We start from the raw sequence: 27,663 nt of genomic DNA on the forward strand, positions 1-27,663 counted from the left end.
AGGGAGTTGAAGGGAGAGATGTAAAGCTGAAGATGGAAACACTTTTGCTGATGACAAGAGCACCCATGACAAGCATGAAAGGATGGGAAGAACTCAGCTTGGTTAAGGTTACACAAGAAGAAACCAGAGATAATGGTGTGAAGTGGCCCATAGAGAAAGGCAGATGAACATTGGAGAATTGAGTAAAGATGTGTTGATAGAGAAACTAGTATATTTATACCAGGAGAGTCTACTTCAAGTGACAATGAAATGCATATTAGACTGAGTGGTGAAATTGCCAGAATTCATGAAGGACAGACGAAATTCACCTCTGTTAAAAAGTGGTTTGAGTTTGATGGCATGATCCCCATGTTAGTGAGCCAGCTGAGATGGACTTAAGAGAGGTGGGCAGCATAGCAGGTTTCTCTGAGGTGCTGCATGTGCCACTTGAACATAGGGCAAGGGAAGAGAGAATTAAAGAAGTGGATGAGGGAGTGGCACTGTTATCAACTTTACCAAGTGGAAAGTGACTGACAAAATGCATGTGAAGATTAATTACTGTATGCGTCATATGATTTGCTTTCATGTCTATCTGGAAAGGTCAGAACTGGGTTAGGGAAGTGTATTACGATGGGAGACCCCTTTAACAGTGTTGCAAACGATAGCCAAGAAATGTAGGAACTCAAAATCAGTAAGTATAGAAATGCATAGTTAAAACCCTTGTTTTGAAGAATTAAATCAGGGGATAATGATTGCTTGGGGATAGCAAATTACTTGTAGGAGAATAACTTAAATGCAAGATAGTGTTTGCAGTGGAAGCAGGATAAAAAAAATTAAAAAAATCGGAAAAGGGATGAAGTGGTTTGGTTGATGGAGGTATAGGGGATTGCAGTACCAGAATTCTACATGGAAAAATTAATTTACTTTATACTCATGTTATGCAGGCATAAAGGGATGAGAGGAGCAATGATGGTGTATATCTTGAGTTGGGATAAATGGCACCGTGGAAGAGGCTGATGATGAAGCAGTTCTTAAGTGTTGAGGCTGAAGGGAAAGTAGGGTATTTTGGTTGGTATACAGATGCAGGAAAAAATAGCTACTTGCTCAACAGCAAAATAAATAGCTGTCAAAGAGGATGAAAAACATATTTAATGAGGGTCCTCAAACCTTGCAACAGTCAACTTGAAAGTGACCACAGCTAAGTTTAGAAGGAGAAGGGAAATGACACTGGTTTCTAGCAATGAGTGAGGCCTCTTTAAGGAACTGTTTTTGAATTGATCTTAACTAATGCAGCGGGCATAAAAGCTGTGTTTTGGTAGGGCCCTCGTGCCATTAGTGGTCTTTCCACTGTGTGGTTTATTACCATGCAGCAGGACATGGGGATACCATAGGAAGCAAGATCTAGGAGTGCAGAAGTCTGCAGTTAAGGTGAGTGGGAAATACAGTCATAAATAATACAGTAGAATAGTAGAAACTGAACATTGAAGGAACCTGTTGCCTGCATTAGGACAGGAGTAAGGAAGGGAATGAAATGTTTTATCAGGAGATGAAGACTGTGTGGGAGAGGAGACCGCCATCCCAGCTAAAAAGAGGTAAGGTATTATGTCATTGAAGAGAAGATTGTCTGTAGATGGAAAAAGGAACCCGAGTCAAAATGCGGGTAAAAGTACTACAAAAAAGCTCAACCACTAATCTGCATTAGTTCAAAGAGAAACTATACTTGAGGAGAAGGCAAAGTTAATGTTTTACATAGAAAATGTAGTTAAGTATTGGAAGATTACTTTTAGGAAAAAAAAGACCACTTTTAAAAAAAAAAATTAAAGTCAGAACAATGTATTAAAGCTGTTACATCTGTTATTTGCATAGGAGTAGTAGGGCTAAGTGCCAGCATGAGAAGGTAGAACATATATGAAAAAGGATCTTCTTCTTTCGGCTTTTCCTGGTTAGGGGTCACCACAGAAGAACACCTGTCCACTATTGATTGGCAGTGGAGTTTTTACAGTGTCAAGTTGCCAGCCCGGCTCCCAACCTTCCACAGAAGGCACACACATGCACGCACTCATGCCTAGGGCCATGGGCAGAAAGGAGAACAACCATTGAAATAGTAGAGAAGGAACTAGTCTTTGAGGTTTTAGACTAGGGAGTGTGGCTGGCTTACTCTATGCAATATTAAAATGCATTGTAGGGGTGCTGAGTGAACTATAGTCGGAACTTAGTCACTTCTTACTATCTGGAGTGGTATGGTAATGGTGCTTACCTTGCATAATGATGGGTCTAGCAGGGAGTCAGGTGTGCCATTTAGTTTTCACTCACATCATGAGAAAGATCCTGTGGCAGGCTGATAAAGTTCTTGAATGCTAATTCTCTGGCCAGTGATACGAAAGCATAATTTCACACAGCAAATGTCTTCAAATATTACTTTGATGTGTTTGCTTTGTCTGGGTCACTAGTGATGTGGATGGAGGAAATCATGTGCATGTGTGGTATATTTGGATTGACAGGTACAAGAGGCTTTTGGGTATATTAAAATGTATAGAGTCAGACCCATATACATCCCCTGCACCACCTTAGTCATGCCTGCAAGCGCCAACCTTAACCCTGCTGATTACCTAAGGAAAACCCTTTCCTTAGCAGTACCACTAATCAAGACATTTGGATACAGAAGCTGTACCCATGCATGCAAACACTCACTGCACTAAACTATCCCCTAACATACACCTAACTCTAACTCTAAAATCAACAAATACACTCCAACCCACATACACACCCTAGAACTATACCCTTACCAAACCCAAGCCTCCAAACACTTAACACACACACTCACATAACCATACCCACTTACCTTTTTTGGCAATGAGGGTATTTTGATAAACAGATATTTGATAAATCAAACATTTGACATAAAAAACTTGGGAATTAATATTGTCGACAGACTGAGCAGTTGATAACATTAACTGCTGCTATACATATACATGCGCAACACATGCAAATGTATAGATAACTATATATATTTATCTATACATTTTCAGTAGCCTTAACTATATGGGTTATATCCTGCCAAGGATATAACAGCTGACCTGCTTCCAAAGTTTCAGGGCATCTTCCACACACCCACACCATTAGACAGCTTGAGCTGCACTGAATAAAGTCACTTGTGGGCCCTAAGCCTTTCAGAGCGTTCCTGTCATTGAAGAGGGTGCTCCTATAAGAGCTTTCGAGAGTCAATGGTCAGCTTGTGCTGTTCTTTGTTGGGCAGTAAGTTCCCTTTGGGAATAGACCATCCACATTACAATTTTATTGTTTTATTGTTCTTTTCTGCTTAGGAAAGTAACTTTTAGGCTAGGAGTTTGTTTTAATGGACATGAAACTTAACTGTACTTTAAACAGGGGTGACTTTTTTCCTGTCCGTTTTTAAAAGTTGATGTTCTGTAGTCCTATCTCGCCTTCATTCTTACATATGGGATCGGCTCTGACTCAGCCGATTACAAAGCTCGAAATCTCTCAGTTGGCTCGTGGCAAGTTAGGTATCCCATAGTGCACTAGTAAGAATCCCCAGATCTCATTTGCCATGTCTACAAGTTCAGAAGTGCTCTCTCTCTTGGCCGTGGCTAAGTTGGATTTTTCTTCATTATTATTGTTCATAGGAATATGTTTGTCATAATAGTGTTACCTTAGTTTATATGGCTCAGTCGTAGTTATAGAGAGAAAATAGTGTGTTTTTCAAAATTTGTGAAGTTGTTATTGAAAACTTGTTGGCCGTTGCTTCCACAGGCCCTTTTTGTTCCCTGAGTGGTATCCCTTTCTTTTGTGCTAGTTTTTTGCTATATTTACATATCTTAGTGCAGGTCCATGTTTGGGTTAGGACCTATTCTAAAACTGTATTTTTCACTGGAATAGTACTGTAATTGATAGCTGTGTGCAGTGTATTTTATTAATTCTTATTAGCTAGTAGTCAGCGTGTTGTTGAATTTTTGCAAATTTTGGTAGCTTCTTCTCTGTTTATGGCTAGGTCCGTTTAAGTTAGAGGACTAAGTCCTCTGTTTTTTGCTCATCTTTGTGTGTTGTTCTTGAGCAGGGCTAGGCCCTTTGTGTGTTGTTCTTTAGCAGGGCTAGGCCCGTTTAAGTTAGAGAACCTAGTCCTGTGTTGTTTTTTCCTTGTGTGCAGTGATTCTTGTATGGCTAGGCCCATTTTAGTTAGAGGACCTTGTCCTCTTTTTCTGCTTTTCCCTTGTGTTTGTGTTAGTGTAAGCATGTCTAAGGGAGTCTAAGGATCATAAACCTTTGGGTTTTAGAAAGTGTCTCAAATGCTCTCAAAAAATGTCAATAACTGACGGACATAGTAATTGTGTTTGCTGTCTCGGTGCCATACATCTTCTGGAAACATGTTCTTTCCGTCACTCCTTCAGTTCTCGAGTTCTCCAGGAAAGGAAGAACAAAGTGATCCTGAAAGGTCTCCTTAAGCCTTCCTTTAGGATGATTTAGCCAGCTCTTCATCTTTGCATTCCAGATCTTCTTCTTCAAAAACAGAAAAAGTCAAGTCAGCCAAGAGACATTCTCCTATACCGACTATTTTATCTGAACCTCCTCAGAAAATCTCAAAATTGGACAAACCTTCTACCTCTTCAGCTCCACTTAGGCGTGCCACCCCTCCATTTTTTTTCCAGAGTATCCAGAAATCAAACTGATTCTCCTGTAGTCTGGAAAACACTGTACAAACTCCGGTATTCTGTTTCAAAAAAGAAACAGACTATTGGAGTTTGTAAATCGGCTGATTTCCTATGCTTTTTTTACAGAAAAGCATAGTAAATCAGCCGAAAGCAGTCAGCAGGAACGAAAAATAGGGCGTTCCTGTCTAGTGATGTCATCGTAACTTCATAAAATGGGCGGAATTTAGCCGGGAGAGGGGGGTGGGTGGACGGGGTCACTGGTGACACGAGGGGCATGGCTTTACTCCGGTTTTAGCCATGAAGGAAGGTGGCAATCCTAGCTCCATTGTCCTCGGAGCCGGTTGAGGTTATTGATATCGACAGTCCAGTGTAGGCTCCAAGTTTTTCGGAGCCGACTACTGAGCATTTACCTTGGAGAAGGTCTAGAGAATTATTGCTGGTCTCTCCAACTTTCAGATCTCCCATTATGCAGAGATCTAGGTCCACCTACCTTATCTTCCAGATCTTCCAAGAGTCTTTCTGAAGAGGATGTATAGAGAGTAGCGCTTAGACTCTTGAAGTCGTCAGCACTAGCTAATTTGTTGCCAACTCCAACCCAATCGGTACCGGAGCCATCTAAGGCCATACTCCCTGTTGCTGTTCCTCCTCCGAGCCATGTTGGTCCTTCGGAGCCAGAGCTATCGGTGCCACTTGTTGTGGAACCCTCAGTTCCAGCACCTCTTATGCCTGTCTCGCAGCTGAGTTCTGCTCCGACACCTTTTGCACCATCCTTGGTGTCTAGGAGCCAAAGCTCACCAATCAGCCCCAACAGGGACGCTTGGACCCAGACTTCTTCAGTTCTGAGCCTATCTCATGGTGCGTCGGCTAGGCTGAGCTTGGACCCTACATCTGTCTTGGAGCCGAGGGCTACTTTCACTTCCTTGGAACCGGGACTGTCCTTGCAGCCAGAGAGATCTGCATTCGAGATGATGAGGAGCATGCTGTCTAGGTCTTCAGCTCTGCACAAGGGTACTGATGCTCTTCCCCCTCAAGCTCCGACCTCTGTCTCAGCACCATCTCTCTCTCTCTCTCTCTCTTGGCAGCAGAGACCCACAGCCTCAGGAGCCCCCATTGAGTGGACCCCAGTCTTCCAAGACCTCCCCAGAATATCTGTCTGAGCCCCCTCGGAAGAGAACTTGCAAGAGGAAGCATGTGGACTCCCCTGATGAGTCCATCACCTCTGACACTGACCTTAAGGAGTCAGAAGGGTCCCCTAGGTCGTCCTCTGATGATATCTCCTTTGTAGATATCCTAGAGATCCTGAAACAGAGAGGTGGCTGGCCCACTGTCACCCCTTCTGATGAGAAGTCACTGTACCTGAAGGCTTTCGGGTCTCAACCTTTAGCCTCTTGGGTGTCTCCACCTTTCGATGAGCTCTTGAACCTAGTTAGTCGAAAGGTGTAGGAAATTCCTGATGCCCAACAAATTTATTTCAGCCCCCCAAAGAGAAAGACTTTTTGACTAAAGGTGTGCCTGTAGATGCCATGGTGGTGGTGGCAGCCACAAAGAAGGAACTAGCGGAGACTTCTTCATCTGTCCATCCACCGAACAAGGAGTCCCAAATGATGGATAGATACGGGAAGCGTATCTTCTCTTCCTTGGCATTTACACTCTCCGATCACTGAATTACCTCACCCATTTTACTAGGCTTCAAAGAGATCTCCTAAAGGAGCTAGGAGATACTCTCCAAGGTACATTAGTTGAAGGAGTCCCTGAGAAGGTTACTGCTCAGTTGTCCACCTTAAACTCCATTGTTAACTCCTCCATGAGGCTGATATCTTATGCAGCAGATGGAGTGAGTAGGGCAGCGGGTTCAGCAGTTTCCCTTAGGATACACTCCTGGATGCGTTTATGCAACTTTGCGGAGCCCTTCAAATCTACTTTTACCAATGCCCCCTTTGACGGTTCCTCTCTGTTTGGACCAAAGGTAAAAACACTCACCAGGTGTGAGCTGGAAGGGAAAACTCTCTCTGCCATGGGAGTACATTTTTCTGTTCCTTCTAGACCATACCGTAAGGGTCAGAGAGGCGGGAAAATGTGGTTCAAGAAATCTTAGAGATTTTTCCCAGATGCACAGGATGATTCCGCCTTCAGAGGCAGAGGAGGATGAAATAATATTAGACGCCACCCTAGTGGCGGGGTCCGCAAAACCAGGGTGGCCACGATTCCTTTCATGGATGTCCCTGTCAGCGTTTCTGAAGTGGGGCCCAACTGTGCTTCTCTGGAGCCAGTCGGGGGTCACTTATCTTTGTGTCCAGAAGCTGGCATGACATCACCCAAGACAAGTGGGTACAAAGAATAATTTCCAGAGGATACTCCATACCCTTCCCTTTTCCACCTCATGCCACCAAGAAAATCTCAGATGTTCCACCCAATCACAGGGATCAAGCATCTATAGAAGTTCAAAAGTTGCTTCAAAAAAGAGTCATCCAAACCATCCCCGCAGATCAGATAGAATTCAGAACTTACTTCAAATTCTTTTTAGTGCCAAAACGAACAGGGGACTGGACGCCCATTTTGGATCTCAGCAAATTAAATGAATCAGTGAAGAAATCCAAGTTCCAAATGGTAACACTGCAGTCTATATTTCTTCTGTAAGGGAAAGACAATTGGATGTGCTCCATAGACCTCCAAGATGTGTACTACCACATAAAAATGTAGAGAGCATTGAGGAGTCATTTGGGCTTCCGGCTGGGAGCCAGTCATTACCAATTTCGTGCTCTGCCTTTGGTCTCACCACAGCCCCCAGGGTGTTCACCAAATGCATGGCGGTAGTGGCAGCTCACTTGAGACATCTTGGATTCCAAGTGTTTCGGTACCTGGATGACTGGCTCCTGACTGCCACCACCAGGCACCTACTTCTACAAGCCAGGGATTCAGCCATTCAACTCTGCACTCAGCTAGGGATTACAATAAATTGGGAAAAGTCTGCCTTGTCACCCTCTCAATATGTGACTTTTATAGGTGTAGAAATAGACACGGTTGCCATGGTAGCTCGTCTTCCTGCAGACAGAATACAAAATCTGAGACAACAGATATACAGTCTACTTCCCCAATACAGAGTTACAGCCAAGACAGTGCTCAAAATTTTAGGAACCATGGCTTCTACTATAACTCCTGTTCCACTAGCCAGACTACATATGAGAATCCTTCAATGGCTACTCTTTTCCCAGTGGTCTGTTCAACATCTGCCTCTGTCTCATCCTATTTTGATAATGGAATCTTGCATAAAGGACCTTCGTTGGTGGATTCAGACTGATCAACTAACAATAGGAACACCTTTCATTCCTCGCCAACCCGTTGCTACTGTTACCCTCCCAGATAGGGTGAGAGGGGCATTATCTAGGCAGGACTGTCCAAGGCACATGGCAAGATCACAAGGCTCACTTGCATATCATTGTCCTAGAGATGAGAGCAGTACTACTAGCATTGCTAGCGCTTCACAACTTGCTTCCTGTAGGGACGATAGCAATCCAATCAGACAATATGTCAGTGGTATGGTATATAAACAAGCAAGGAGGAACCAGATCCTACCCCCTATGTCAAGAGGCATTTTGTGTTTGACAGTGGGCGATATCTTCCCAACGCTTTCTAGTTGCAATGCATATCCCGGGGACAACCACTGTGATAGCTGACAAGCTCAGCAGGGCAATCTTAATGCCTCACGAGTGGTCTCTGAATCAGAAAGTCACAGAACAGATTTTCCGCAAATGGGGACAGCCTTGCTGCGATCTGTTTGCCAGTCCTATCAACGCCAAATGCAGCAGCTACTTCTCCCTTATTCCCCCCTTGGGGGAGACACAGAGAGATGCACTTGTTCACAATTGGCCCCCGGGACTTCTTTATGCATTCCCTCCCTTTCTGCTGATATCAAAAGTGATCCAGAAAGCAAAGACTTTGGGAAGCAGAATGATTCTTATCACTCCTTACTGGCCTTGTCAGATTTGTTTCCCCTTTCTCGGGCCTGACCTTCTGAACGATCCATGGACTCTGGACTCAGTACCAGACCTTCTGACACACATGTCAGGCACCTTCCACCCCTGCCTCCACACCCTCAACTTGACAGCATGGCTGCTCCTCTTCCATCCCTAGTCAGGCTTCATGATTTCTCACCTGCAGTTACTCATATCCTCATCCCACAAGCCTTCTACGAGCAAATTGTACGCTAGCAAATGGAAAAGATTTTCCTTACACAGCCTCCATTCCTTTGGTGTTGGAATTCCTAACTGAACTTTTTCATCAAGGATCAGCTGCTGCTACAATCAAAGTTCAATTGGCAGCGATCTCTAATTTTCATTTGGGACAAGATGAACCTAATCTTATGGCTCACAGATTGTGTACATTTTTTTCTAAAAGGCACTACTTTGCTGAGACCTCCTTTTCAGGAACCTGTATCTCCTTGGGATCTAAATTTTGTTCTGTCCAAACTTACTTCCCCGCCTTTTGAACCTGCACATACTTGTGGATTAAAGTTCCTTTCATGGAAGACCATTTTTCTAGTAGCCATTACATCCACCAGAAGAGTGTCAGAGTTACAAGCACTGTCAGTCAAACCTCCTTACTTGATCTTTCATAGAGACAGAGTTTCCCTTCGTGCAAATCCGTCCTTCATCCCCAAGGTTTCCTCTCTATCTAATTTGAATCAAACTATTGAACTGCCAGTCTTTTTTCCTAATCATTCAAACAGTGCAAAATATAAGTTTCATCAGCTTGATTCTCACAGACATTTATGGTTCTATCTACATAGAACCGAGGAGCTTAGAAGATCAGACCAATTGTTCGTATCTTTTTCTGACACAAGAAAAGGTATGCCAGTCTCCAAGATAACCTTATCAAATTGGATTTCAATTTTTATTTCATTTATTTACTCTTCCAATGGCAAAGAACTCCCATTTAAAATTACGGCTCATTCTACCAGATCCGTATCCACATCTGCTGCTTTTCAAGGTAGAGTCCCAATTGACAGTATATGTGCAGCAGCAACTTGGGCTACCCCGCATGCCTTTATTACTCATTACAAATTAGATTTGGCCTCAAGGGATAGAGCCTCCTTTGGTTTCATGGTTCTTAGGAGTATATTCCCGTGAGCCACTTGAGAAACAGGTGCTAGGGACGCTGTCCCATGTGTAAGAATGAAGGTGAGATAGGACTACAGAACATAAAGAAGTTATGTACTCATCATAACGTTCCATGTTTGTAGTCCATCTCGCCCTTCATTCTTATGAAACCACCCACCTACCCCCGTCCATGTATCCTTGGAGAATCTGGAGACAAGATAGTATTTATCTTCTGTAGAGTGGAGACCTTTCATCTTTGTTGTTCCTTGTGGAAATACTTTCTGTCACTTTTTTAGACAGCAGCAAACAAGATCAGGGGGTTCTTACTAGTGCACTATGGGATACCTACCTTGCCACGAGGCAACGGAGAAACTTCGAGCTTTGTAATCGGCCAAGACGGAACCAAGGATCGGCTCCAAACCCATATGTAAGAATGAAGGGTGAGATGGACTACAAACATGTAACGTTATGGTGAGTACATAACTTCTTTTTTAAAATAGTTTAAAAACATTTTTTTAATGGAGAATTTTTTTTTCCTTTATGCGGCTGGCAAAGTGTTTTTATTGTATTTTTGTGGGGAGAAAAGTGACTTTTTAATACTTTACATTTTTGCTGGCTTATGCTGCTGCTTTTCCCTGGGAAACCGGCACAATTTTCATCTTCATCATGGAGCAGTCTACAGTTCCTATGATTGGTCCTTCTTCTAGCCACAAAAAGAAAAAGTTGAGCAAACAGCCTTTCCCACCATAGGAGGCTAGTAATTTGCCTTATCCACAGATAGGTAACTCTGTTGTGGCCAAAACTGGATCCTCAGACCATTCATATTTTACCCAAAATCCTTCTGGTGTTGCACCTGTAGAGACTGTTGCCTGGGAGTTAGCCACGATCTGTGAGGTTGTTCCGATCCCCTCAAGGAGCAAGAGAGAGATACTGTCATTGGTCCTGGGAGAGGAAATGAAAAACTTCCCTGTTTAGTCAGAATGTTGTGCCCATAAGCTATTGTTGCCATTAATACCACTGTTGGTACTATTTTTCTTGTCAAAAAGAAACAGAAAGTTAAACGTGTATCTGCTGTTCCTTGAAATTTCTTAGACTGGAGTAGTTTACTGGATCTGGCCCTGGGTTTAATTCATGCTGTTTATCCTTCTTATAAAGTGGTTTCTAGTAAAAGAAAGGGGTTGTCTATTTTTCCTGAAGAGATGTCAAGATTCTGAATCTGGACATGAAGATGAAAGAATAGATAAAGTGCTTTCTCCACAGTTTTCTGATTCACACTCAAGAGTAGAGCTCAGTTTCTGATTCCTCCTTGTGAGTGTTTCTTTTTCTCTGAGTCTGTTTCCAGTGTGTGTAAGTGTTATCAATGGGAGAACACTGAAGTTTCTCAGTTCCTCAGAAGCTGCTGTTACAAAAGGAATATCCAGAACCCTCACCCATTCCTTCAGTTCTGTCAGCTTTGGAGGATGTTTGTGTGCTGCTGCCTACAATTTTCCTTAGTCAGCCTGCTGCCCCTAAAAAGATAGAACGTATCAAGTTTCTCAGTCTTAGTATAAGTTTGTATACATGTATCCCAAACCTGACCCAGCAGCTGTAGTTTTAATTAATCTTTCTGTTTAAACATTTGGTTAATTGCAATCTTACTCTTTCTGACATGGATGGGAAGATTATTTAGGAGTACTGGAAAATAGTGTATGCGTCTGTAACTTTGATTTTCAGAATTTTAAATTGACAAATTGGTATGCTAAAGTTTATTCTGACTAATTTTGAAAGCACGAGGAATGTTTTGTTTGCAATTTCTTCTTGTGAGGAAGAATCTGCTTTAAATAGTTTAGTTTCTTCCATTTTAAAATTCACAACTCACTGTTTACTGTGTGTGTATGACTCATTTGCTACTACTTCCAGGGCTATGGCCACTGGTTCTGTTTTGAGGAGATTTGCCAGGTTGTGTTCCCAGAACCTCCCAGATGATGTGAAAAGCGAGATTCTAAATTCTCCTTTGGATGGAGACTGTTTTTTGGTTCCCCTGCTGCAGGGATTATCAAAACGTTTAATGAAAGGGGTAAGTTGATACAGGAACTCTCAGATGTTTAAGAAGAAATGGCGGGGGGGGGGGGTCCAAAACAAATTCAGTAATGTCCCTGCCACCAAGAAAAAAAAAAGAACAGTCAAACAAGTCAAAATGACTAAGGGACATTGTCTGCCCCTCCCACCTTGGCAGACCCTTTTCCCTTCCAGAAAATAACTCTCCATTTTTCTGTTTGGCAGCAGATAGTTTCAGACAAATAGGTACTGGAGTTCATTCACCAAAGTTGCAGAAGGCAGAGGGAGAAATCCTTACTTTCCAAGGGGTAATGCCTCAACCACCAGACGACATTCTTCTATTTGCCATTGTTCCTGAACACATGCTGTTGCAGGGAGTGATAAAACCATTTCCTCCATCCCAGGCTGAGAAACGTTTTTAGTGACGAATAAAGATGCTTGGAGACCAATTCTGAATCTGTATTTCCTAAACGTGTTTGTGATAGCGCCAATTTCAAAATGCTGTTACTTTGCAACTTGTTACCGCTTCTTCCTCATTTAAATTTCCTGTTAACAGTAGATTTAAAAGATGCTTATCACATCCCCATTCATCCTGACTTCAGGCAATTAGTAAGATTTTGTGTGTCTGGATCACATTATCAGTTTTCTGCCATACCCTTTGGACTATCCACTGCACTAAGAGTGTTCAAAAGGTGTCTAGCTGCAGTTATAGCTCATTGCTAGCTGCAAGGTATCCACATTTTTCCATATTTAGAAGACTTGCTTATGTTTGTAGAGTCTTTTTCAGTGTAACACAGTCTGTCACTTGGATGAGAGATCTCTTTCATAAACTGGGATTCCATCTCTTACACAAGCTGTGATTCCAAGAGATCATTCAAAAGTCTTTTTTCTAAGGTTCATAGGTATGTACTAAGCTAACAGCCACAAGGGCCTTTTTAAGCCTAGCCATGCATCCCAAATCTCTGATAAGTTCTGATACTCATGATAAGTGTAAGCAGGGGCTTGGGAAATGAAATATTTACAGGCAGGGGCCTGGGAGATGAGCCATTTACAGGCTGCCTGTGTCCATTAGAGACACAGGTACCAAACCAGGGATAAATTTCCTGTTCACCATACAGTTGTCCGAGTTACACTTGAATTGCATTAGGGAAGAACTGTGCTTCATATGGGTGGGGGAGACTGTTCTATAGAAGGGGTAATCTCTGATATACATACCTCTCTCTCCAGCAGGTCCTGTTTATATCAAAGGCATGGTTTAAGTCTTTACATTGGGTAATTCTGGTGCTGTTTGCTTTGTGGGTCCATCAGAGTGGGGTCTGACTAGGGTTGCCAAACTTCCCTATTTGAGCAGGACTGTCCCAGGATCAGCAGCCCAATCCCGAGTCCCGCACTGCTGGTTAAAATCCCGGTGAAACACCCTCCGCTTAGTTTATTTATTTATTTATTTTTTATTGGCCCATATGACGGTATACGAGCCAATCAAAAAATCGCAAAACAGAGCTACTTCTGTTTAATGTGGAACTGCCTGATGTTCCGCATTGAACAGAAGAGGGTCCACTGTATGAATTTTTTTTTTTTTTTTTTTGTCCAATAGGCATCCCTAGGTCTGACAGTGCTTTTTATGCCAGGCCTAGATCCCCCTCAACAGCCTGTAGGAGACAGCAGGAAAAGGGCCTTGAGGCTGTCTGCAAAGGACATGTCACTTACACATTTTTAGCACATTGCAGTTGCTGGATGTTCTTGGCTAGGTACATACCAAAGGGGCATTTTACTCAGTGATAGGGTCTCATGAGTGCAGAATACAGTCAATCAGTGACTTCATTGTACTTGGATACCATATCTTTGTTTATAAGTTGCACAACATAGAATGACTTTCTTGCTACTGTAGACATTTGATGGTCAAAGGCTAGATTACTGCATATGTTACCCAAATCCCTAACTACTAGATCAACTCCTAAGGGTGTGTCGTCAATATAATAGTTACCAAGGGTGGATGACTTCTCGAAGGATACTATTATGCATTTCTTGGAATTTAGTTGTAGTCCATGGCTCTGACACCAGTTATGTGTCTGTGTCAGCCCTTCCTTAGGAACATTTGTGTTGGTGGGGGATTCTGTGACTTCTCCTGATTTGCAATCATCTGCAGATTTAGTTAGTCTGATGCCCTTGACATTGGCCTTGACTTCAGAGAAGTTAATGTCAAAAAGTAGTGTCCTAGGGTGGATTCCTGAGGAACTCTGCTTGTGACCCATCTCTATGTGGAGGTGAATTCCCCAATACTAACTTCCTGGGTCCTGTCTGTGAGTCAGCTTGCTATCCACAGGGTGACGTAAGGGTTTATACCTAACCTCTTGAGTTTGTCAATAATGCTCAATTGGGGTATTGTGTCAAGTGCCTTGGCCAAGTCACCGTAAGCAGTGTGAACCATTTTGCCCTCATGCATTGTTTTGGTGACTTTCTGAAAGAAGTCCACCAAGTTAAGTAGGCATGACATGCCCTTGATGAAAACAGATTGGGTTGGGTCCAGTGTCTGGAGGTTTCCTATGTCATTATTGATCATTTCCATGATAATTCTTTGCATGGCTTCCCATATGAAACTAGTAAGACTTATGAGTCTGTAGTTTTCAGGGTGTGTAGATGACCTACCTTTGTGCAAAGGGATGACTGTTGCCATTCTCTGTTCATGAGGCAGAAAGCCTGTTTGGAGTCTACAGTTAAACAGCAATTCCAGATGGCCTGATAGGTCATGTTTCAAGCTATTTAGAAGGCATTCTGAAATATTGTTTGGGTCCATTGATGCAGTGTACTTGGCCTTAGAGAAAGCATCGAGGACCTGTTCCCTAATGATAGTAGGGGAGTTATACTTGATACTATTTCTTGAGTGGAAATTGAGGAGGAGAGTAGGGTGAAGTTAAAGTGTTGGGGAGCCAGTTAGTTTGCTACATCTTCTGGCTCAATGTAGGTGACTCCATTAACAATGAGCTTTGCATACAGTTGTGTATTGGTTTTGAGGTTGTGGGTGTAGTTAAAGAATGCATTGTGGTTGTCCTTGGACTAGGAGGCCAAATTTACCTTTGGTAGACTTTATTTGTCCTTTGAGTAGTTTGTTTAATTTTATGAGAGCTCTTTTATCCTTATCCTTCTGGGTGCTGCACCTCCTAATTTTTGCCATAATTTTCTTACCTCTGTTATACAGCATATTGATGATGTGATTTCACAAGGGTGGCTTGTTTTTTTTTAAGTTAGTTCTGTACTTCTTCCTGGTGAATACAGCTATATGCATCTATTAACATGATTGTTTAGGGTTTCTGTGAAGAGTTTTGCATAGACAGCAGTGTTCTCAGGGTTTATAGGGGCTTGAAATTTTGCTAGGCTTTCACTTAATAGTAGGAAGGTACCCTTGGAATCATTCATGAACATTGGAGGGTTAGCTGGGGTTCTAGGTATTATTTTTACTTCAAAGGGGGCAATTTTGTGGTCTGACCTTACCTGAGAAGACATTACACTAGGGTGTGTGCAGCATTCTCCCATATTAGTGAGGATCAGATCCAGCATGTTTGCACCCCTGGTCAGCATATTGACAAACTGATCCAGGAAGTTTGTATTTACAAAATCCAGGAATCTCTGTGACTGCACGTTTGGTGTCTTATATGATTCCCAGTTAATAGTGGGGTAATTAAAGTCACATGAATATGGTATTGGGTAGGAATGGTGAATGTTTCCAATAAGTTTAAATACATGTTATGGGTCTCCGGGGACATGGGGGGGGGGGGTATAGCTTGCAAGGAAGTGGTATGGGATTTTTTCTATGGTGATTTGAACATGGAGAAGCTCAAGTGCATTGTCCTGTTTTTATCAGCCTAGAGGTACATTTATTTTTGATGGAGACACCTCAGTGTTTAGTCCCTGTCTGTGTAGTAGCTGGTTGGTGTAAGTGAGTGGAAGGCATTATAGCCTTGCACTTCCAGTGTGGTCTCCATAGTTTGAACATTGTATCAGTGGCCGCACAGATGTCAGCATTTTCTAGGAGAGCTTGTAGGGAGTAGAGTTTCTTCTTTATACTCCCTGCATTGAGCAGTAATACCTTTAAATGTTCTTTGTTTTGATTTGCTGTGTCAGAAGTACTTAGTTTGGCATTGCCTAAAAAAGGCAGTATTGGAGAGGACAATATTTTAGCTAACATTTGAAAGCCTAGCGTGGAGAGGTGCAGACCATGCCTGGCAAAGCAGAGTGGTCTGTTGACAGTCTCCTACCATACTGACAAATATTGCACCCCCTTAGAATGACACCAGAAACAAAGCCAATTATTAAAGTCAGTCATCTTCTTTTCATATTGTGGCATCATTCTTGGAGATGGTAAAATACTGTCAATGCTAGGTTCATACCAGCCTGGGGCACATATTCCGAGAGCTCCATGATGTCTCTGTACATGTAATCTAGGGAGGTACTTCTTGGGTCATTTGCACCCACATGGACTAGGACTGAGTCATACTAGTACTTGTGGTCCAGTGACCTGATTGCATGTGTATTGTGGAGGATCCTGGCCCCTGATAAGCAACTGACTGTGACATTCTCCTTACTCAGCCTGGTGAGAGGGACATCTGTGTGTTGCACAATGGAGTCTCCAGTGAACAGAATGCTAGATTGTGTGGTGGATTGCCTTACGGGCTTAGAAGAAGAGGATTCATGAGATATGGTGGGTGTTGTTTTGAAAGAGTGCATTCAGGGCCAATGAGGATGTTTATGTGTACTTCATCTAGGAGGTCTTGGGGTTTAAAAAGTCCCGCAACATATGTGGATCTATGTGTCTGCTTTAAACTGTGTGTGATGGGTGCAGTGTGTGTACTACTGACAAACTTATTGACATTGAGTCTTTTATGACTGACCTTTGCCTCTAGTGACATTGTTTAAATATTTCTCTCACATAGCATATCAGTTTTTCTTCAAACACATTTATTGAATTATCACTTATGACATAGACAAATTTACAATCATATAAAAGTAATTGAACTATATTAACATAAACATTATACTTCACATATATTGCTATATATCATATAACTCCTAAACAATATTACATAAATTATTCAATTCCTGACTTTTTTTTAAACAAGAAACATCTTTATTAAATCATCACTTACTACATAGGCAATCATACATTTAAATAAATTAAAAACTCACACCAACACAATCCTAGTTGCAAGCATTTTGCATTGCAAACCATACTCACACACTCCCAGTTGCAAACCTTATGCATCGCATATAATCTACCCAATGTTTCTCACTCAAACATTACATAGCTCATTTAAGTCCTGCCGCCTTTTAGACTTCATTCCTCCCTTGTATGTATTGTTCCCACAATTCCCATTTTCTCAATTCCAGTTGTTTTATCTCTGTTACTATATTCACTACTTCCAGTATAGTTGGTTTAGATTTTTATTTCCATTTTCTAGTAATTGCTTTCTGGCAGCCACCATTATTAGCCACAGCAAGGCCTTACCATGTCTAGGCAGTTCTGATGCTGTGTCATAGCTCAGAAAAATCATCTTCCTCGTCAGACCAGTCTGCCCACCCAGCATCTACAACAGTACATCCCGCAGGGAATCTTTAAAGTCTGCCAGTTTACTGCACCCCAGAAAATATATTCCCAGTTACGTCTTACTTCTCCTTCACACCTGCAACACTTACTGTCTCCCTGGGGAAAAATTCTCTGGAGTCTACTTGGGGTATAAAATGTCTTTGTAAACATTTCTAGACAAGAATCCTAAATCTTCTTGATTTTGTAGCATATTTGGGAGACATACATTTATTCTTGCATTGTTTCTTTGTGAATTGCTTATCCAATCTCTCTTCCCAATCCAACCTGCTCTGATTGATTCTTATAGTTGTCATGTAATGTTTTATACGCCCTACTAATTATTCCTTTTTTAATGGCAGCATCTGTTCTAGATTCTATTAAAAACTCTACCAGTGCTGGTATTTCATTTAGGACCCCCCCCCTATTTCTTTCTTGTCTATACTCTGATATCAGTCCCTGATAGGGAAGGCAATTTCTAACCTGCAGTCCAAATAAATTCTTGGCGTCTTCCCATTCTGTCATCTTTTCCTTTCTAGTTATTTGCTGCCAATACTTTGGTTCCTTTGCCAGTTTTCTCCAGTAAATTCTGGCCACCTCTTGCCTATTGTCAGTATCCCTAATTGCAGTCATCCCTATTGGCAGAATCTCCTTTTTCCATTCCATTGCTGGCTTAGGTCTTAGAATACTTTCTGCTACTTTATGGATATAATATCCTGCATGATTATTGTTATTCTCCTTAAAGCCCTGCATCCAAAGTCCCAGTCTCTCCTTGTTTCTTGAACTTCCCATGTGTTCCATCGTCATCCCTTTCCACTTTGAATTATAGTTTTCTGCTTGTGGTATGTATAGGAGTCTTAACTTTGTAGCTCTGAAATACCCCTTCAGACTGTGTAATCCCAATCTGCCCTGTTGTACTGGAAGAATCAGTTTATCCCACTTAACTCTTAACATCTTCCCCTCCCAGATGAAGTCCTTCAGCTCTTTATTAATTGCTACTCACAAGTTCTCCTCTTGTTGATAAAAATATGCCTGACTTGTGTATAAGACTAAGGGGACTGGGTATTCCTGAACCAATTTATGTGTGGGTACATAATTTACCACTATTGCCTTTGTTTTAGCTTCATTCATTTTGTATCCCGAAAAGATTTGAAACTGTCTCAAAATGTTCCACAACACTGTAATGACTTTTTCTGGTTTTGTCGGGTACAAAGTAATATCTGCAAATAAAGCCAACTTTTCTTGACTACCATACCAGTTATATCCTTGAATTTCTTAATCCCTTATTTTCTGTGCCAGTGGTTCCAAATATAATGCAGTTAAAGGGGACAGAGGACACCCCTGCCTGGTTCCTCTGCTGAAACATAAATTATCAGAGAGGACCCCACCCACTTTATTTTTTGCCTCTGATCCCTCATATATTCTCCAACCTTATAATTTTTTCAGGAAATGCAAATGCTTTCATTGCCCTGCATACCATATCATTTGTTTAAGAATTAACTGGTTGTCAGTAAACATGAGGCAATTTATGCATTGCCTCAGGAAGCCCACATCCACCAAGCTGGTAACACAGATGGTGGAAAAAGTCGTAATCATGGCAACAGGCCCTCTTTTATTGATTAGACAGTCTCAGTGAGAATATTAAGTAATGTCAGGAGTATCTGGTTTGCAACTCTGAGGGCAATGCTTGTCACTGCTAACTATTTGCCCCATGTGCAATTAAGTGTAGTGAAATTACAAGGGTGCTTTTACAGGAAAAATGTCAACTCATGGTGCCTGCATCTGTACAAGGCACTGCCAAACACTTCAGGGGAAACTAATAAGTAGACCCTAATGATTTATGGATGGAAGTATTTAGGGAGATATTCTGACGTTAGTTTAGACAGCAGCTAATCAAGCAGTACTTACTGAAAAGAAAGAACTTTTTGTCAAGAGTGGTGAGAAGAGGGGATTTGCCTGGTAGGCTACTGACGGTCTACTATTAGTGCTGGTCTGAACAGCTGCTGGGATTCAGTACAGTACTCCTATGCTTTTTCTCTGGCCAGAACAAAACAGTAGCAGCAATCCCAAGATGTGAAGTGGGCCACAGGCTCTTTGGTGATCAACAGCCTTGTTCTAGAGAAGATGCGGGGGTCTGTAGTCTTGGTGTAGCCTTTGTAGATGCCTTCAGTGGCAACCAGCTAAAACAGAAAGGTCCAACACAGACACTCATTACCCAAACTATAACATTCAGAGATCAATATGCTCTGGTCCTTCTCTCACCAGGAGCAAATTGTAAGCACAGATTCCAAGCTGTCATGTATGAAGCAGTTATCAGGCTTTGTGGTGATCAGCAGTCTCCAGGACATAATCTCCCTATGCTCCTTCTCACACCAGGAGTGAAACAGAAGCACTAACCCCAAGATGACTACTGAGAGACACAATGTGAGCTCTCCAGTAACTGGAAATCTTGGATTAGATGTTGCAGATTTTAAAGGTAAGCTGGAAAAAAATGGGTCAATATCCTTAGAGTTGCAGTGTGCGCTGCAGGTAGATATGAAAGAGAGGCTAACTTAAGCTTTAGCTATCTAAGTGGAGAACCACAAATTTTAAAAACGGAAAAACTGGAATACGAGTGTTTAAAAAAAAAACTATTATAGGTCACCTAACCTACCCATTTTCTCCTCACTGATGCAGGCCTGGATTGGAACTGTCATGTGGCTGTTCTTTTGTGCTACCATTTTGTACTTTTAACTGCAACTTATAACATTATTTTTCCTCATGCTTCATATTGGGAAGTTTCTTTCATTCATTATCAGAAACCTACTTCAACCTATTTAGGTTTGGGGAGGGGACTTTATGACTGGAATTTTGTTTTGTTTTATTGTATTTTATTTTATTTTTTTGGTACCTGTTATATTCTGTTGAAGTCTGTGGGGTGCTGAAGACTATCTCAGCAAATTGGCCTGGCTGGGGGTATCAGTCTATCACAGGATGCACTTAATTTCCCTTAAAACTACCATGTAATGCCTTATTAGTCTAGCATAACCAATATAATTCCAAAGAAATGTATTTATTCAAACTCAAAATAGGCAGTACAAGTAGTTAATCTTTTTCTATTTAATACAAAACTCCAACTCTTAGAACCTTTGCTTTTACCTGTTATCACATAGCATGTTGGGGGAGTCTTAGAGAAGGTTTTTTTTTTGTTTTGTTTTTTTAAGTGTTCACACAACTTACCCGTGGTGGTGGTGCTGCGGTAGTGTTGTCGACTCACAGTAAGACGCTGTCCGGTTCGATTCCCAGCTAGAGCGTCTTCTGCGTGGAGACGTGTGAACGTACCTTCGTTGAAGGTTGTGCATCAGGGTTGGTAACTCGGCACGTAAAAATCAACTACCAATCATTAATGGACCGGAGTTCCGCTGTGGCGACCCCTAACCGGGAAAAGCCGAAAGACACAACAACAACATAACTTTTAAAATACTTCAATCTGAATTTGGTATATAGGTATATGAATGACTAAAATGTCCTGAAGTTAATAATGTGTGATTTGTCTAATTTTACCCTCTCCTTCTCATATGTTCTAGACCATATATGTTGCTTCACACATTATTTAAAAAACACTTTTAGGGTCATCTGTCATTGCACATGTTGGACTACATTGAGTCAGTCCTGGAGCTTAAAGTTTGGATGTAAAGTTTGACAATATAGGCACAATTATAAAATAAAAAATATATCAGTAGCCTGGTGTGGATGAGCTTTCAATGCCACACTAAGTGGATATAAAAACTCTAAGAAGAAAACTTTTATTAAAATGAAATGAACCATATCTAGGATGCTGGAATGATTTAAGTAGCCAGAGACAGAATTTGGGCTGAAAACAGAGGTATGCTTTCCTGGAAGGCTCATTGCTGTACACTAGGCTAACAACCACTAGGGCCGTTATAAGCATAGCTGTGCAACCATGTGACCCACAAATTAGATTTATGTAGGGGATGATTTACTGACTGCCTCTGTCCATCAGAGACAAAGTAATGAGACTAGGGTTGAATTTCCAATTACGGATCCATTGGTCCAAGTTGCACTTAAAATGGGATAAGGAGGAGCTCTGCTTCACACGGATGGGAAACTGTTCCAGAAAATGGGAATTCTCAGAGAAACATATCTGTCACTCCAACATGTCCTTTTATGTCGCAAGCAACATTTAGGTCTTTTAATCTAGTAGTTCTGATGCTGTTTGTTTTGTGGATGCAGAACATCTTCATCAAAACATGGTCCAGGGATGCCTTGAGTACCAGGCAAAGATCACCTTTCAGAAATCTGTATGATACTGATTTAAAGAGACCAGGTTTTGAGGCAATCAGCATTTGACATTGCATTTACTCCCTGTATTTTTTGTAAGATTTCAGTTGCTGCATGTGTCTGGTCAGGTACATACCGAAGGGGACACTATACTGTATGATGGGTCTGATGTGTGCTGAGGACAGTGGTATGGTGAACTCTCTGGACTTAGGTGCCATGTCCATGCTTATAGGTTGAGCAATACAGAAGGATTTTCTTACTATCTTCGACATATGTTGGTCGAAGGGTAGGTTACTGTCTACTTAAGTTCCCAGATACCTGACTAATGAATCAACTTTTAAGGGTATTTTATTGATGACATTGTTGCCCGGGGTGGCAGAGTTTCCAAAAGGTACTGTAATGTATTTTTTGGTATTGGGTTTTAAGGCATGGCTTTCTGTATTAGACCTTCCTGAAGGGTGTTCTTATCTTGGGGGAATTCATTGACTGCTCCCAGTTTTCAGTCATCTGCAAACTTGGTTAGCCAGAGGCCTTTGACATTGGCATCCACTTTTCTGATGTCAAAATGAAAAAAAGAGGAGTGGGCCTAGCACAGAGCTCTTCTCTGAGGGACTCCACTGGTGACCAGCCTCTTTGTGTTGGTGTTCTCACTGATTCTAACCTGGCTATCTGGTGTGTACAGAGAGGTTTATACCTAATTCCATAAGTTTGTTGACAGTACTTGAATTGAGTATTGTATCAAATGCCTTGGCCAGGTCTAGGTAGTTAGTATACACCATTTTCTCCTCATCCATTGCCTTAAATATATTTTCAAAGAAGTCCACCAGATTCAGTAAGCATGACCTTCCTCTGACAAAGCCAAACTGGAACGGATCCATTGTCTGAAGGTCTCCTTTGTCCTTGTTGATAATTTGTATGATTTTTTTCCATTGCTTTGCAGATAAGGCTGGTTAGAGTAATGTGTGTGTAGTTTCCAGGATCTGTTAAAGGTCCTCCCTTCTGAAGAGGATGACTGTTGCAGTCCTTTTCTTCAAGTGGCATAAAGCCCTTTCTAAGACTAGAGTTAATGATAAGAGGGGTCCTATTAAGTCATATTTTATTCTATTCAAGAGGCATCCTGGGATGTTGTCAGGGCCCATCGAGGCCATGTCCTCGGCTTTAGTAAGTGCAGCCAGTACATGCTTTTTATATTTGGGGGGATGATTTGGGTGAGAGGAGGAATGAGCCATGTCCTCGGCTTTAGTAAGTGCAGCCAGTACATGCTTTTTATATTTGGGGGGATGATTTGGGTGAGAGGAGGAGTGAAGTTAGAACTGAATTTCTCTGCCAAGAGGTTTGCTGTATTGCCAGACTCTATGAATGTGGCACCATTAACCATCAGTTCGGCATATTGCTGTGTGCTGCCCTTGAGGTTTCTGACATAGCTGAAGAAGGCCTTATGTTTATCTTTCACCTGGGCCATCATCTTAACCTCAAAGTTGACCTTGCTTGACCTAATTGGCCCTCTTAGTTGCATATTTACTTTGATAAGAGAGTTATTATCTTTATGGGAAGTACCATTTCTGATTATTCCCATAATTGCCACCAGGATAGTTTGTTTCTGGAGTAGTCCTTGGCTTCCTTCTTGCAGAGTTACTATCCTCTTTACAGCCATTGACATGATTGTACAGAGTTTTTGAAAGCAATTCAGCATATGTTGCTGTGTTGTCAGGATTTGGAAGAGCATTGAACTTTGACAACCCATCACTTAGTAACAGCTAATATGTCTTGATCAAGGGTGTTTGCATTTACAAAGTCCAGAAATCTCAGTGCCTGCAGATTTAGATTTGAGGCCATGTAGCATTCACAGTGTATAGAGGGTAATTCAAGTCTCCTAAGAGTAGGGTGTTGGACCTACTGGAGACACTTACCATCCAATCTAAGTATGCATTGTCAGCTTCTTGGGACACTGAGACTGACTTATACCTGGATAGGAAATGGCACAGGATTTTGTCTATGGTAATCTGCATGTGAAGGAGCTCCAGCATATCATCCTGTTTGACTGTTCTAGAGGAGTGCTTGTTATTGATGCATGTTGAGACACCTCCACCTTTAGCTCTGTGTAGCTACAGGTGGGATGTGGGTTTGGTAGACAAAGACCAGAAATGGAGGGTAATTTTTGTCTAAATCAGAACTAGTCCAATCAGCGATACTAAAAAGAATTTAAAGGTGCTGTTGAGTGATTTGTGGGTGCCTTTTGAAAGTGACTGGCCCTTTATTGCTTCCATTTTCAGTCATTTCAGTACTTTCGCTTTGTTGTCCAATGAATTTCCTGGTACATTTTGCTTTCATTCTGACCTTAAGATGCTATAACATTTGTTTTTAATTGTATACCCACATATTATACACTGTTGCTTTGTAATACTAACACCATTATCAGCAAGTGGAAAAGATCATCTTTGTAGCTAGTTCAGCTTAGATTATTTAACATCTCGAAATGGGGAATGTTATGTAATTTTTTTTTTAATTTTAACTTGACGATTACTGTTTCATTGTTGACTTGTGAAACCCAAATCCAACATTTAGATATAATATGAAATGCAAAGTAACGGTGAATGTATATACAGGTTGGGGTTATGAGATTTTTTTTTTTAAGGGAGAGATTGCTGCATTCTAATTTACATTTAATTATTAATGGCTTTTGATCACATTTTGTCTTTTGTTTTGTTAACAGTTTGATAGCAGTATAAGATTAATTATGAAGGACTTTTTGAACAGTGACAAGAAATTTTATAGCTTACAAAATTACTTAAAGTCAGAAGTTTAATACAAACAATATTGATCAAGAATCAGTCAGACCAAACTGAAATTTACAGGAATTTGGTTAGTTTCACTACAGATCATTAGTCAGACGTTCCATTTATTTTGCACATTGGTGTATAGACAGTATGCTTGAGATATAATTCTTTTTTTTTTAAGTTGAGGCAAGTTCATGCTCAGTTTTTATGCAGTATAAATTAAACGTGTAAATCCACTGTAAGTTTTATTGTGATATGAAATTCTGCAAATAAATACATATGCTCATGTTTATTTTGCAATTGATGCAGTGCTGCAGATCTTGCATTTTACTCATTTTATGGCTGTTATTCCTAATTTTGTGTTTTATTTTTCTTGCATTTTTGGGGACAGGAAGGTGCAGTAAGTATGACAAATGTGCAGCAGCACTGTGACTGCATGATATGATTATTCAACAAACCTCCAAACTAAATGATTACTTTTGGTGCAAACAATGCTGCAGCCCTCTTAACATGTATCAATTGCTTGTTTTAGCATTGATTTTCTGATTCACCCGATGTTTAACTGTAATTTTATTGCTATTAACTTGTGTTACAATCGCAATAGATGTGATTAGTTCTTAATTAAATAGTAAAGAAATTGAGAGTAAAAAATCCATGCATGATAATACAAGGGGTGTAATTACTCTTAACAGCTAGAATGAATCTAAAAATTAATTTTCAGTCTTCAGAGTTGTACAGTGGTGGAAAAGATGCAGAAAAAATATGCATCTCTTAGCCCTTTCAATCCTATCAATCATCAGGATCTAGAATAAAACTTTACAGGTATTAAGATTTGGTATTCCATACGTATTAGTGGTCTTTAAACTGGCGAATGTCTTGAAATACAGTACATGCAAATGTATCCAGTAGTAAAGACATATTTGCTTCAAGCTTGTCTGTCATAAATAGATTAGGTTATGGCAAGGTCCAGCATAATAAAACAACCCACATGTTTATTTATTTAGTTGCTTTTTTAATTTCCTTTTCTTATAGTTTAGTGCTGAATGGTGCTGAATCTGTCATCTAGCAGAATATGCAGTGGTGCAAGCTTTGATTTACATGTAAGGCTCGTAGCGCAATGCAGCCTGAAGTTAATTAAAAATTAACTAGCTAGATATTTGCAGTCCATGCCACTGCTAATTAAAACTTAAAATTAAAAACAAAAACAAACAAAAAATACACTCACAGAAATTACTGGACCCATCATGGAAGAGTGAATCTCACAATTGTATCTCATTTGCAGCTATGACTGATGTGAGGAAATAGATGACTTATGTTCGTTCCTAAGTACTCATTATGATGCTACAGGAATGCTAGCAAGCCACATTAAATGGCCTATAACAATGTCTAAATCTGATTTTGACTGTTGTAATGAGTGTACAGGACACTAGGAAAATTAGATCAGCAAGCAGTAGCACACACAACTGGGAGACAGACAAAGGATGAAGGGGAGAGTACATATATTTTGGGGACAGACACACTTTTTTTTTTTTTTTTTTGCAAGTGCTCTGTGGAACATTTGAGAAAAGTAGTGTTGTGTACACAAAGTTCCAGCCTCTGTGTGGAGTACTGGGTATCTATTCAAAGTACTTTGCCTGCCTTATTAGTGTAAGTGCCATGCTAGAAGTTTTGCATTTGCCCCAGCAGCGGTCTTGGACCTTATTATACTATGGAAGGTTGCTGCCCTGCAATGGTCTGAGCTTTTGGGAAGTGTGTAAATAAATACATTTACTTGACTCTACATGTTGTAAAGGTAAGTGTGTTCCCCTAAACAAGACTGTTCCTGCTACAGTGTCATACAGTGTTTGCTTAGAAACTCACTGGGAACATGGTGATCTTAAATGTTTGTTTATGTTGTAGCCTAGAGCTGTAGTAATGCAGATAAGTATGAGAATGTTTGTATTCTAAAGTGGTCTACTTTTTCTTGCAAGGCTACTTGTTTCTGTGCAGTCTGGCAGAACTGTGCACTGCATGTAGTATTATGAGTGTGTGTTCTTGTGTAATTCAGCTATTGTATTACAAGAATAAAAGTCTGTTATGTCCACTTTTATTGTGATATGACACCATGTACAGGTTGGTAACCTAAATTACATTGGATATCATGTACATGCTATTAATCCCTCTTGTAGTTGGTAGCCTATGAATGCTGTACTGGCAGTTAATATTGTTTGAAGTTGAATGTCTTATAAGCAAATTAGTGTTTGCCCTAAAAACCCAGATAGCTATAGACCCATCTCTCTTCTAAATATAGACACCAAGATCCTGACCTCAATACACGCAAATAGAGTTAAAAATCTGATAGAGAAAGTCATTTCTCCAGAACAATCTGGGTTTACACCACGTAGACAGACCAGTGACAAAACGCTAATATTAGAAGCGTTAATATCCTTTGCAAATCAGAGAAATACCAACATCTTCATGATGGTAGTAGATGCCCACAAGGCTTTTGATAGGGTCAATCTTGAATTCTTGCTAAAAACATTACCTCACTTTGACATGCCTAAGAAGTTTATACAGATCATTCAGATTCTCTATAGTAATCCATATACATCCCTATATATAAACAAAACATGGTCAAACAGAATTTCGATAAAAAATGGAACAAGACAAGGCTGCCCGCTATCACTCTTTCTTTTCAACCTATACCTAGAACCCCTATTCTTATATATTAAACAAAATACATATCATAATCCCCCCTCAATGCATAACTTCAAAGTTTATCTTTCATCATTTGCAGACAATTTAAACATATGCTTTATTTTTTTTTTATAGATTTTATAGATTATTTTATAGATTAGTACTAGGCTAAGTGCCCTTGCGAGCCATGTTAAGCCTAGCTAATTATCCCTTGTGTGACTCAAACCCTGCACCTTGTGCTTGTAAGGCAAACACCTTAACCATTAGGCCACCCTACTACACCAAACTCAGACATAACCAAAATAATAAACACAACTGAACAATTCTCATACATGTCTAACTACAAATTAAACCTTAATAAAGATAATATATTCCCCTTGAGGCCACCTAGACTCATCTCCCTAATACCTCTCTTAGACAAAATAAAAATAAAAGAAGACACCAAATACCTGGGGATTACTTTCTTTCAGAATAACAAGGAATTCTACCAACGTAACGTAACGCTTAAATGGCAAAACATAACACAAGATTGTACAAGATGGAATAATCTTAAGCTACTGTTTTTGTCTAAAGTA

General features: G+C 40.7%; 1 protein-coding gene across 4 annotated transcripts in view; it reads left to right on the plus strand.

Moving 5' to 3' along the window:
- MYO1B (myosin IB) overlaps positions 1-27,663 on the plus strand; it is a 2,891,345-nt gene that overhangs the window by 2,047,563 nt on the left and 816,119 nt on the right. Inside the window, exon 14 of one of the 4 annotated variants that reach the window (XM_044075200.1) lies at positions 24,804-24,812. The exons of the other annotated variants lie outside the window; for them this stretch is intronic. Coding sequence (XP_043931135.1) covers positions 24,804-24,812 — 9 coding nt within the window. The remainder of the gene's footprint in view (positions 1-24,803; positions 24,813-27,663) is intronic. 4 annotated transcript variants of the gene reach the window in all.

This window comes from Protopterus annectens, chromosome 6.part0 (genome assembly GCF_019279795.1).
Source record: "Protopterus annectens isolate FY-2018-M chromosome 6.part0, PAN1.0, whole genome shotgun sequence".
Classification (NCBI taxonomy): domain Eukaryota; kingdom Metazoa; phylum Chordata; order Ceratodontiformes; family Protopteridae; genus Protopterus; species Protopterus annectens.